The 13489-nt window shown below is 42.7% G+C and overlaps 1 protein-coding gene and 1 pseudogene across 11 annotated transcripts in view; both read right to left on the reverse strand.

Moving 5' to 3' along the window:
* The window catches only part of ATP6V0A4 (ATPase H+ transporting V0 subunit a4), an 84523-nt gene that overhangs the window by 55414 nt on the left and 15620 nt on the right, over positions 1-13489 (reverse strand). For 3 of the 11 annotated variants that reach the window (XM_077850079.1, XM_077850077.1, XM_077850076.1), the window contains 9 exons: positions 10810-10839; positions 9320-9414; positions 9141-9206; positions 8951-9046; positions 8478-8562; positions 8024-8126; positions 6118-6251; positions 4246-4324; positions 3893-3987 (listed from right to left, as the gene is read on the reverse strand). In XM_077850079.1, the coding sequence (XP_077706205.1) occupies positions 3893-3987; positions 4246-4324; positions 6118-6234 (291 nt within the window). In that variant the 5' untranslated portion in view covers positions 6235-6251; positions 8024-8126; positions 8478-8562; ... (2 more) ...; positions 9320-9414; positions 10810-10839. Of the gene's footprint in view, positions 1-3892; positions 3988-4245; positions 4325-6117; positions 6252-7632; positions 7667-8023; positions 8127-8477; positions 8563-8950; positions 9047-9140; positions 9207-9319; positions 9415-10809; positions 10840-13489 lie in introns of all 11 variants that reach the window. The other 8 variants (XM_077850075.1, XM_077850081.1, XM_077850080.1 and 5 more) reach the window with 5 other exon arrangements.
* On the reverse strand, positions 4442-4524 carry LOC144285156 (U4 spliceosomal RNA; annotated as a pseudogene).

Raw genomic sequence — 13489 nt, forward strand, 5'->3', positions numbered from 1 at the left:
GTCCATCAACAAAAGAATGGATTAAGTTCCATAAAGTATGGAATATTCAAGGATTTACTTTCAGAAACAAAACAATATGGTGTCTTAAAAAAATAAGGTAAGAAAACAGCAAGTTGCAAAAGAATAAACAATAATTTCATGTATATCTAACATGTGCAAATCTAAATCATATGCTATTTAGAAGACTATATGTGTGATAAAACTATGAAGAAACAAGGAAAAGAAAAATGCAAAATTCAGGAAAGTGATTATCTCAAGGGGTTGAGGAGGGGGATGCGGGGTAGGAAAGGAAGGGGAAAGGCTAGAGGAGGGGCTTTAAGAACCTCACGGTATAGTCACCCTTTAGGTCCTACAGGGTGATGGCACTCCGTGTTTGCTATATCATTCTTTATATTTTACACATATTTTCTAAAAATTCTGTATCAATTCAATAATTAACAAGAACAACTGCCAGTAAATCAGCAACCACAGTATGTGAAAATGGATTAAGGTCACCTAGTGTCTTTTAAGACAGAGATTATTGTGATAGATGTTTTTTTAATCTACCTAAGAGATACTCTTACCAAAGAGATTAAAAAATAAACCAGGGCAGCCCCGGTGGCGCAGCGGTTTAGCGCCGCCTGCAGCCCAGGGCATGATCCTGGAGACCCTGGATCGAGTCCCACGTCAGGCTCTCTGTATGATGCCTGCTTCTCCCTCTGCCTGTGTCTCCGCCTCTCTCTCTCTCTCTGTCTCTATGAATAAATAAATAAAATCTTTAAAAAATAAATAAATAAAATAAACCATAAAACAAAGATATTCATGCAAATATTAGTTTGCCTCCTCCACAACCCCCAAAAGCCTATTAATATCAGACAAAATTGAGCTTTTAACTTTTTTTTTTTTTTTTAATATCTTATTCATGAGAGACACAGGCATAGACAGAGAGAAGCAGGCTCTCCTCAGGCAGCCCAATGCAGGACTCAATCTTGGAACCCCGGGATCATGCCTGAGCCAAAGGCAGGCACTCAACCCCTGAGCCACTCAGGTGTGCCCTTTAACATTTTTATGATAGAAAATTTTTCTGATAGAAAATTTTATATATGTTAGGTGGAGAGAACTGTGTCATGAACCCACATACACATCACCAGACTTCAATTTTATCCCACCCCCTCCCTTCCCAGAGATAATCACTACCCAAAATTTTGAAGCCTATTTTTTTGTTTTTTAGAGAGAAAGGAAGAGAAAGAATCCTAAGCAGGCTCCATGCTCAGTGCAGAGCCCAACATGGTTTGATCTCACAACCCTGAGCTATGACCGGAGCAGAAATTAAAAGTTGGACGCTTAACTGAGCCACCAGGGAACCCATCACTACCCTAAATTTTGAACACTAACTATCGTGGCACAAAGTTGAAGGGAGAAAATGAAATCCCCATTTCTTAACCTTTTGCTCTATCTACTATCCATGATTCTATTAAAAAGAATGCTGCCTTTAAAAATATTTTTGGAGAATCATGTATTATTTAATAAACAGTTTACAATATGATAGTAAATGCAAAAGTAGAAAATTATAATATGGACGATGGACATGTAATTACATAAACATATAGCTGATAAGAACAAAACCTAAAAACAGAAAAGTTAAGGCAGTTTTTGCTGAGATGGTAGGTTTTTTTTTTTTTTAAGATTTTATTTATTTATTCATGAAAGACAGAGAGAGAGAGGCAGAGGGAGAAGCAGGCTCCATGCAGGGAGCCCAATGTGGGACTCGATTCCCGGTCTCCAGGATCACGGCCTGAGCCAAAGGCAGGCGCCAAACCGCTGAGCCACCCAGGGATCCCCTAGATTTTTTTTTTTCTGAATTAATATTTCCTCTAGGATTATGAAAGCCTCTTTAGAAATTCTGCAAGGCAAGAGCCCAAAGCTACATGTGTACTCTTGCTGGAAGGATTCCTCTCCCTAGGAGGAACACCCTATTGCCAGTTGAATCAATCTGTCCCCTTGAATAATGATTAGACAGATATTGCTACTCATAAGCTCACATCATTCTAATTTCATCTTTACAATAAACAATATCCAGCGATGCCTGGGTGGCTTAGTTGGTTAAATGTCTGACTCTTGGTTTCAGCTCAGGTCATGACCTCAGGGTCGTGGGATTGAGCCCTACATTGGGCTCCATGCTCAGCATAGGGTCTGCTTAAGACTCTCCCTCTGCTCCTTTCCCCTCCTCGTGCTCACTCACTCTCTCTCTAAAATAAATAATCTTAAAACAACAAGAAATAATAATATCCAAAAAACACACTGATTAAGGACGACTTGGCATACATCTGATTGCCTCTTATCTAACTGGTTATTACTACAAGTGTATGAGAGTATAGAGTTTCAAAACCAACCAGTCAGGCAATACTAAATTCATTTGGATGCACTGATATTTTTTTTTTCAATGCGTTGATTTTTTTTTTTTTTTTAAGGTACTGTGAAACATTATAACCAACTCAACGTCTCCCAAAATATCCAGGCTTTAATATGACAGGATCCAAAATATTTTCCAGGGAAGTTACCAGTCTCATATCTGTCAGAGTATCTTTATTTATACTACTAACAGCTTCAAAAATTCCAAGAATTTTAAGTTATCTTAAAAGAAAAAAAAAAAACAAACCCAGCCAGAGATAAGGCTCAGGCAGTGAAGTTTCCCTACCTTCCCACTTCCTCTTCTGAGGATAAAATACCCATTCTTTTTTTAAAATCAAGATCTCCAAATCCCTCCAGGATCTAGTTCTACCTACCTTTTGACATCCTTTCCCATTGCCTCATCCCTTTCTCTATCACCTCCTCTAGAAGCTTCTAGAGGGCATGGCCATGTTTTGTTTCTTTCTAAGGTATCTTGTGCATGGCGAGCACTCAATGTTTTATATAAAGAAGTAGAGAGGAAAAGTAACAGAGAGGCCTGCCAGCTATAATGTCCTTGGCTAAAGAAGGCAGCTAACCTTGGCACAGTTGATTCCAGAAGCCAATCTGAGAAGCTTCGGTCTAGGATGGATTCAAAGCAACAGCTATCTTCCACCAGACAGTTAGCAATAATCGCACCTCGGATAAACCTCATTGGCTACCTCATTGGCTAGGATACTGCCACTGCGCAAAGCTATCTCCTACCAGACAGATAATGAGGTAACCTCCCACTGGATCCAGCAATTTCACTTCTGGGTATTTATCCGAAGGAAATAAAATCTCTATCCAAAAAAAAAAAATCTCTATCCCGAAAAGATACCTGTAGTGCATGTTCATTGAATTTACAGTAGTCAGGACAGGGAAACAACCTAAGTGTTCATCAACAGATGAATGGATAAAGACTCCTGTCTTTATGTATACAGTGTATGTATACAGTGGAATATCACCCAGCCATAGAAAGAAGGAAATCCTGCCACAGCAACAGCATGGATGGACCTTGAGGGCATTATGCTAAGTGTACATCAGGCAGAGACAGACAAATACTTCATGATCTAGCTTATATGGGGAATCTAAAAAGACAAAAAACAAACCACACAGATACAGAGAACAGATTGGTAGTGATGGAGGTTTGGGGTTGTGACATGGGTGAAGGTGGTCATAAGGTCTAAACTTCCAGTTGTTAAGATAAATAAGTCCTTGGGATGTAATGCACAGTATGGTGACAATAGTAAAGGAAAGACAGAAGAAAACGAAGAAAAACAAAAAAAAAAACAAAAACAAAAAGAGAAAAAAAAAAAGAAAAAGAAGAACACCCCATAATGCCAGCAGCTTAAGTCTTGTTCATGACCACCATAGAAACAAGACTTTGCTGCCTCTAAGAATTTTATGCCCACAAAGGAAACCACTCCTCAAAGTGGGCTGAGTTCCTCCAGGACTGCCTTGGGAGACATAGAAAAGAACCTACCTCCAGCGTAATCATTTCCCGTGGAAGAGGGGTTGGTGGGGGCCTCTCTGGCAATTGAGCCACAATCTCATTTTGCATCTCATCTTCCAGAAAACCTGTGGGATGAAACCCCACCAGATAACCCAAGGTGATGGTGTTTTCTCACCTAAGAAATGGGTCCCAGCAGACCTGGGATTTTCAACAGCCTCAGCTGCCTGAATTGCCCCAGGGACATGCCACAGCATCTGGATCCCAACCCTCATTGCCCCACTTTGTCTCTAGACAAATAGGAACATATTTGTTATAATCCAGCCCAGCAGACCACTTACCTCCCCACCATTCACACTTAAAAAGTAAACAGAAAATTGGCTTACGGAGGATTCTCTCCAGTGACTCACATCTTCTGACTTCATTCACAAACTTCCTTTGGAAGCTACTCACATTCACATTTAACTAGAGCGGGGAGAAACCACAAAACACATATTGGTAGCAACAGCCACCAACGTACTCCTGTTGGTTTTGTGTTTTGATTTTTTGTGGGGGTGTGTGTGCTGGAAAATGTTGCTGGAATCATTTTAGGAATAATTTTCAATTAGCAATAATCACACCTCGTATAAACTTCATTGGATACAGAACCGCCACTGCACAAAGCTTCATTTTAGGAACAGATATTTCCATGTACAAGACAAGTGAGTTACAGGCAAAACCTTGATATTCTTTTTTTTTTTTTAAACCTTGATATTCTTTCATGTAATCTCCCATATGCCTCAACTCTGGCCTTCATACAATTCTAAAAGATAATCCTCCCACAGATGAGGTTCCCTTGCTTTTAGCTGCATTTACATCCAAATGAGCCTTGAAATCCTCAATAGTCTTGAATGTGACAGGATCTTAAATTTGCATAGTTCCATGCAACCTTATCACAATCACCAACAAAAATTCGGCATCCTGCCCAATCAATGTTACTGAGGAACTGCCTCACCTCAGGTCCTATGCTAGGAACTAAGGATGAAAAGAACAAGATGTGATCCTTCCCGCAGGAGCTTAGTTTTGACCATGATCTTGGTGAGGAAGAAAAGGAGTAAAGAGTCCAATTTTCTAAATCGGATTCAAAAAAGCTTGGTAAGGATCTAAACCACCTCTGGGAAATAAGATCCCAACATCACTCTCCAGACTGTCCAGCCCTAGAATATCACCATAGGGAGACTGTGCATTCCAGGATACTTTGTCCTCAGACTAGTTAAGAAACATTGGTCTCTATTCTCAGAACAAGGTTTGGTAATCCACATGCCCATTGGAGATATCGGATTCTTTGTGCCCAAGATTGTGAATCTGAGAAACCACCAAGGAGCCGACACCGATGCAAGTACATGAGGGTTTATTTACAAGCTCAAGCTTGGGTCCAAGTATACTCCACACAGCAGAGCAGGGACTTGGACCCCGAGACTAGGAAGCACAGCAGTGTTATAGGGGCCAGTGGCCAAAGAGATTGTAACATATGCAAAAAGTTGCACAGTCATATTGGTCCACACGCAGGTGGCCAACTGAATTACGATTCACCTTATAGTGACCATTTGAACTAGCCTATTATTTGGTTAGAATCCCCACACAGGTTCGGTGGGCAAAAGAGGGGTTTTCATTCCTTGGCTGGTTAAAGGTCAGAGGTCCCGCATTCCTAAGTGTGCTAGTTTCTGATAAGGGTGTTCTTAATAGCTAAACTAGGGTGACGGAGTGTCTTAAACAATAGGCAGGTCGTGGGGGGGAGGGGTTGTACATGAGATGGCGGGGTGTAGCACAAAATGGAGTTAGTCCTGCTCTGCTTGTCCAGGGGTAGGGGGTTCTTGTTAGATTTCCTGGGTCCCACATTCCCCCCTTTTTCAGAGGATCCTTTGCAGGACCCAGTCATGGGTCCTGGGCCCCTGTTGACAAAGGCAATGGCCTTAATTTTTCTCGGCCTCCACAATACTACTTAGGAAAGAAAGTATAATACGAGTATGGACTAACGAGTATGGACTGCACTGGAGCTTCAAAACTTTCCTACAGAGGAGTTACAGATGGAGAAAAGAACAGGTTTGCAAGTCACTTGCTCCGTGTTATCATAGATCTTAGCCAGAACAAGTAGAACCACACAGAATTCCATCTATCCTGGCTCAGTGCTCTTCTTAGTTCACTATCAAAAAGTGGTGTGAAAGATATATCTACTCCCACCCCACCTTCCTCTGGTCTCCCAAGAATGCAGCACTTACATCTTTGAACTGAACCAATCCAAGCTCCCCAAGCTCAGCCACGCAGCAATATGCAGCCTCCACCTGGAGGAACAGTTGGGACAAACACATCTCCTCGCTGCGAAACACAGATGCCATCTTGACCAAGCCTTGGTCTGCAGGAGACAAAGATATTGGAGAGAGTAAGAGTAGGACCTTAGTATCTAAACTGGTTTTAGTTGCATATTAATTAATTAATATCCAACTTGAAAAAAAATATCCAATAGGAACAGCTCCTAATTTTAAAAAACATGAAATAGCACTTTTCACCACCTATTGCATTGGCAAGAGATTAAAAAATTATATACTCCGGTTGTATAGACTCTTACAGCGAGAGCATTTTCATACACTCAGTAGTTGATGTATAAATTTGTACAGCTTTTTCAGAGGGCAATTTGTCAGTGTCTATCAAATTTTATATTACTCATACCCATGATCCAGGATTTCCGCAGCTTTTCATCCAAACTCAGAGATGTATGGGAAAATGGATGCACCAGGATGTTTCTGATAACATTGCATTATATAATAATTTTAATAAATGGGCCTAACCTAGATATCCATCAACAGGAGAGTGATTAAGCTGACCCTCAGGACCCTTTAGTCAGCCAGAATGAAATAAATCTGTAGGTCCTCTATATGGAAAAAAGGTATTCATGTAGAATCCATCCCCATCGAAGACCCTCTGGACTGCTCTACCATTGCCAAGCCAAATCATTTGCCCCCAGAGACCAACCTTCTGGTAGAACTACCACACCTCCAGAATGGGCCCCTTTTCCTATTTCATTTTATAATGTATAGAGTAGCTACTGTTTGCCAGGCACTGGGTTGATCCCCTCTCTGCTTTAATTCTTCTATCATCTCTATTTCTCATAGAATAGAGCTAAAACTCTTGATTTGTCCAACAAAAGGCTGCATATCTGGCCTCTGCCTTCCCGTCCAGCTTTGTTTCTCTTCACACTGCTCTCCAGATACACTGGATTTCTCCCAGAGCTCTCTCCTGCCTCAGGACCTTTGTTCACACTTTTCCTAGATTTGGAACCTCACTGTCTTCCTACCCACCCAGCACCCCATGCACCCAACATAATCCTGTCATTGAAGCCTCAGCGTAAGGATCCATTTCTTCCATAAGCCACCACCAGGTGAACCAAATACTCCCAGAATATAAATCATCAGCAATTACTTAATGTTTGTGTTGCCCACTAGCCAGTAAATTCAATGAGGTTAAAACTATGTCATGTTTTCTTTTCTATCACCAGCCCAGCTCAACCACAAAGCAGGCGCTCAAAAGATATTTCCCAATTATTGACTAGAGCCCAAACATCATCCCTCCCTCCAGAATGCAAGGCCGGGGCCTCCATGCTTTGCCTTTTGACACCTAGATAAATCAAAACAATTCATACTACCCTTTCTGACAGAGAAGACAGTGGGTTCATCAAAGAGAGACACAAGGCATTAGCATCCAGCAGACCAAGAATACGGTGTGAAAAGCCTACTTACCCCAGCACTGTCCCAGCAGGTCCTAGCCGGGCATCTGCAGGAGGGCGAGGGCTGTGGCTCTTTGCTGCTTCCTCCCTCAAGCAGGGAGCCCCTGGGCCAGCCTTGTTTGGTCAGGGCTTGTGAATGGCAAGCCCAGGACCAGCTCAGGCTTGGGGATTCCTCAGGTGGCTTCCCTGAGGCCAAGAGCCCCTCCCAGTACTCCTCCCTGGGTGCCTGCAGAGCCTAGAGGCAGCTCTGTTGCATCAACACCCGCCTGTGGGTGAAGACAAACCTGCCTCACCGGCCAGCCCTGCTCAAACTCCCTCCCTCCCCCAGCCACCTGTGCCCAGGGCCACGACCTTGGGGCCCCACCAGGAAGCGGTAACTTTGTTCTCTAAGGAAAGTACCTTACCCCACAGTGAGCAGAAGTTTTGGGAGACGTTTCTAGAGGCCTTGGAGGGTCCCAGACACGAACTCCCAGGGTGTCTACGAAGCACACCAAACACTCCTTGTCACTGTAAAAACGGAATCGTTTTAGAAATGACTTAAGTGTCATGCCCACCATCCTAACACGAACTATCTTCAAAAACACTTTACTTTCAAAAGAGGAGACGCAGATAAGTACTCAGTGGCTAAAGGTCAACTTCCAACATGGCCCAGGTTGGCCCTGGAGATACAGGGCCAGACATGAGTATTTCCCCTTTGCCTTGAGAATGGCTGCCTTCCCCATTTATTTGGTGGAGGGGTAAGGAGCAGAGGAGTGTCTCCTGGTTCAGGGGTTACTCTGCTGTGGCACCTTCGTTCCCGTTAATTAGCTTGGCAGCACAGCTTTCCCCATGTGAAGGCAGATCCCCACATGTACCCACCTGAGGTGCCCGGGAGATGTACCTTCTAGAAAGAAAAGGATGCTTCTCTTTGATTTTACTTTTTATTATGGAAAAATTAAAGCACCTGCAAAAGTGCAGAGGACAAATATAAGGAACCCCTGTAGACAGGCCACTGAGCATCACCTGCTGCATTTCGCATCATCAGTACCCTCACCTGCCTCTCCTACCCACCGCACACTATTTTGTAGCTAATCCCACACCTATTATATCTTTCAAAATATTTCAGTATCTCTAAAAGATAATCATATATATGTGTGTAAAATACACACGCATGTGATACCATTGTCACACCTAAAATGCAACAGTAATTCCTTAATATCAAATATCCCATCAGTGTTAAATTTCCCACGTTGTCTGCAGGCTGTCTTTTGAATAAGCCCCTCAGGTGGTTCCTGTGCATCATCAAACTAGAACTATTGCTGTTGAGAACACCGTGAAAAATCTAACTTTACCTCGGGAGGCAGCAGGGTGAAGGCAGCCAGAGCAGATGAGCCGAGCAGATGCTGCTTGAACCCAAGGCAGTGGAAGCAGCTGGACTGTAACTAGGCCTGTAGGAAGGATCATGCTTGGGTTCCTTAAGCACCAGAGCCTGGCCGCAGCCCCCCATCCCAAAAGCGCAGAATCAATGGAGTCCAGACTCACCTGGGCAAAGTTCTGAAGGCTGAACTTAGGAGCCACAGAGCAGAGCTGAAGGATTCAGAGCGAAAACTGCAAAGAGAACGACCAATGTGGATTCTGCTTCTCTAGCCAGATGAACTCGAGGCCAGGGGAGCCCCTGCCCCAACACGGGCCTCCCCTCTCCTGCTCCTCCCCCTGCCCACCTCTCATTCTACTCTTCATCCCCTCCCGGATTTGCTGTGTCTCCCCGTCAGTGGGTGGTGTAGCCGTCCTCGCATGTTCCAGGGCCCAGGAGTCACTGAGGGGCAGATAGAGGAACAGCACATCTTGATGGTTAAGAGCAGAGTACAGACCCAAACTGCCTGAGCCAGGATCCCAGTTCTCATTTACCACGTGTGACCCTGGGGAAGAGATTTAAGTCAGGCTCCCAGGGCCCTCCTCTGCAAATTATAATAGAATATTAGCGACACCCAGGTGGCTCAGTCAGTTAAGCATCTGTCTTCAGCTCAGAGGTCCTGGGATGGAGGTCCTGGGATGCTTCTCCCTCTCCCTCTGCCACTCCCCACCCCCTACCACTTGTGCTCCCTCTCTAGCTCTGCCCTCTCTCAAATAAATAAAATCTTTAAAAATATATATTATATAATTATTTTGAATGTAAAAGTATAGGAGGGAGAATGTCTTTCAAGGCTTGCTTTTTTTTTTCCCTCCTCAAGCCCTGAGTGGCAGGTGCAGACAGGCAGCATGCCCATGGAACACATGCAAGGCAATAAATTAGTGCAATCTGTCTGAAAGGCCATTTGCATATCCTTTGACCCTGTAATCCCACTTTAGGAAACTAAGCTAAAACTAAACACCCTGAACATTATGCAGACAACAAATATTGGAAGACTCTGCAAGGAAGAGAGAAGAAGACAGGCCCTCTAGGAATCTCAGAGTCTAAGGAAAGACAGAGGTGAGTTTTCTGGGGTTTCTTTTGCTTACTATATTCTACAGAAGCCAGCAAGATAGGCAGATAGAAAAAAATCCCAAGGGGATCCCTGGGTGGCACAGTGGTTTGGCACCTGCCCTTGGCCCAGGGCGCGATCCTGGAGACCCGGGATCGAATCCCACATCGGGCTCCCGGTGCATGGAGCCTGCTTCTCCCTCTGCCTGTGTCTCTGCCTCTCTCTCTGTGTGTGACTATCATAAATAAATAAAGAAAAAAAATATAAAAAAAAAGAAAAAAATCCCAAATAAATTCTGTTCTCTCTAGTCAAGGGATCAGAGAAGGGGCAGGCTAGCAAGAAAGAAGACTTTCAGGTAATAATCACTCTAATCCAGCCAAACACCATGGAAAAAAAACTGTGATCCCATGACCACTCATGCCAGCAAAGCCCAAGTGAAAAGCCTAGACTTCTACCCTCACCCAGATGTACCAAAGCAACACTCCCCGGTAACATGTCAAAGTGCGGAGTCTGAAATCCTAGCCCCACACATAACAAGGCACCTCTTGTTAGCCTCATTAGATCAGAAGAGATCTAATGAGAACTTTCCTGACTATCCATTGGTAATGAGGCCACCCCCTCACTGAGCGTGGAGGTCGCGTGGAGTAACCAGGCACTCCTCTTCTCCCAGACGGGGTCATATCAGCAGAAGTCTAATGAATAGAAGAATCAAGGAGGAGAAACCACTCTTAGCTGATTTCAAGACTTACCAGACAGCTGCAGTAATCAAGAGTGTGGCACTGGTGGAAACATAGGCACATAGGTGAATGAAAGAAAATAGAGAACCTTTGTCAACAAATACAAATTAAAATCATGAGATACCAGTATATATCTATTAGAACAACTCAAATAATAGTGACAATTCCAAACACTGGCAAAAATGTGGAAAAACTGGATCTGTCATGCACTGCTGGTGAAATGTAAAATGGTACACTCTGGAAAACAGTTTGGCAGTATTTTAAAAGGCTAAATATGCATTCTCCTTAGGGCCCAGCAATCACACTCACGCCATTTATCCCAGAGAAATGGGAACTTCTGTTCACCAAAAAAAAAAAAAAAAAAATCTGTATGTCAACCATAGCAGCTTTATTTGTAATAGCCAAAAACTGGGAACGACCCACATTTCTTACTTATGATACATCCATACCTTAGAATATTACTCAGCTCTGAAAGCAATAAACTACTGATAAACACAACAACTTGGATAGATCTCAAGGTGATCACACTGAAGGAAGAAAAACCAATCTGAAAAAGTCACACACTGTATGATTCCAGTTATAACATTCTCTACATGACAAAAATTATAGGGATGGAGAACAAATTAGTGGTTGTTAGGGATAAGAAGTAGTGGTGATGGTGGTGGTGGTGGTCTGTGCGGATATGCCTATGAAGGGGTAACATGAGGGAAATCTTTCACAACAAACAATAGTTCTTTATCTTGACTGCGGTGCTCGTTTATATGAATCTATGCATGTGATAGAAATGACGTAGAAGGGGATCCCTGGGTGGCTCAGAGGTTTAGTGCCTATCTTTGGTCCAGGGCGCGATCCTAGAGTCCCGGGATCGAGTCCCAAGTCAGGCTTGTGGCATGGAGCCTGCTTCTCTCTTTGCCTGTGTCTCTGCCTCTCTCTCTCTCTCTCTATGTCTATCATGAACAAATAAATAAAATCTTTAAAAAATTTTTTTAAAAAAGAAATGATGTAGAACCATATACAAGCTTTCTATCATTGTCCATTTCTCCATTGGTTACAAGGGGTCTAAGGGATATATGTATCTGGAGATGTATGTTCTAAATAAAACTAGCCCAAGAGATTTGAGTGGCCCCAGGGGAAAGACAATTCCCCAACCTGAGACTCATTCCTTCACAGCAAAATGAAGATACTGAGACAGATTGGTGGTTTTCAAACTAGTGCCCAGAACCCTGGGGATTTTGCAGAATCCTTTTCAGGGGCCACTTTGAAGAAGATCGAAAGGGTCAAGGTGGTTAAACTATGACACATATGTAACAGAACACAGGGCAGCTATGAAAATAGCGTGAAAGGCATTCTACTGACAAGGAGTTATGTCCTTGGTACATTGTTGATTTTTAAAAGGAATTTTATGAAACGGTATATATGGTATCATTGATTTTTTTCAACATGTGTGATCCACACATGTTGTGATCTACACATCTAGAAAGATGTAGAAGGAATTATACTGAAACCATCACGATGGGTAGGGTTTGGATTTGGATTTATGTGCTTTGTCCTTGTCTTTATTCTCTGATATTTCTGTAACAAACACATAAGGCTCCTGAGACACGTCTTAAACCTTGGGGCCAGATGGCTTTTGGATTTCAGAATGTTCTCTACTCAGAAAGTTAAGCTAGGTATATACTACATTTCATATATCATCCCATGGGCCCTGGCAGCAGCACCCTGTAATGAAAACATGTTAATCCCTTTGTACTTAAATATTTACATTCTCACTATGAAAGATCAATAGAAATGATACATGCCTCATGTTAAATCAGGTCAGATTGTGCTGCCAAGGCCATAAAAACTGGTTTTGTTTTCAGAGCTTTATGGATTTCTGGATTGCAGATTATGGTCCATAAAGACAAAAACAATACAGGAAATTCCTTTGGGGGTGGGAACTCTAAGACCTTGTGATACAATGTTACAAAATAAAATGGCAACTTGAGGGGCCATCATAGTCACAACTGTGTAAGTAGTAAAATGGGTGTGGAAACTGACCAGACAGAAGAGACAGAAGGTAAGAGCTGTGCAAGAGTAAGGATAGAAATAGGGCGGATTTCACTGCCATTGAGCATTACCGGTACTATGCCAATCACAATGCTAAGCATCTACAGAAACTTCCAGAAGCAAGTCTTGATGTGGCCACCTACTCATTCAGTGGTTATTTACAGAGCACCTACAATGTATCAGGCTCTGTCTTAGGCTCTGCAGACACAGCAGGAAACACAACCAAGTCACTGCTTTCATGGAGCTTATGTTTTAGTGGAGGTGGGAGAGACCAAAGATAAATAAGTGTATGAGCCAATAGATACTATCTAAGGCGGATACATCAAGAACAGCATTGGGAGCATATCATTTGGAGATTTTGAAAGTAAAAGTAACCACAAGAGAAAATTGATCAAAAGTAGTTCTTAGGGAACAAAACCGTAGATGGAGCAGACCAGGAGACTTTAGTATTGTTTTTATAAACCCTTTGCACCACTTGATTTTTTAAATTTGACAAACTTGAAGAAAATCAAGCATTTCATCAAACCAAAATTTCACAGACAATAAAAGAAAACCATCTCAAAAATATTGATTGAGCAACTATGATGCACCAGGCAAGACATTAGGAGATTCTGGGTACAACATGGACAAAATAGTTCTTGTTCTG

This window comes from Canis aureus, chromosome 15 (assembly GCF_053574225.1).
Source record: "Canis aureus isolate CA01 chromosome 15, VMU_Caureus_v.1.0, whole genome shotgun sequence".
NCBI classification, from domain to species: domain Eukaryota; kingdom Metazoa; phylum Chordata; class Mammalia; order Carnivora; family Canidae; genus Canis; species Canis aureus.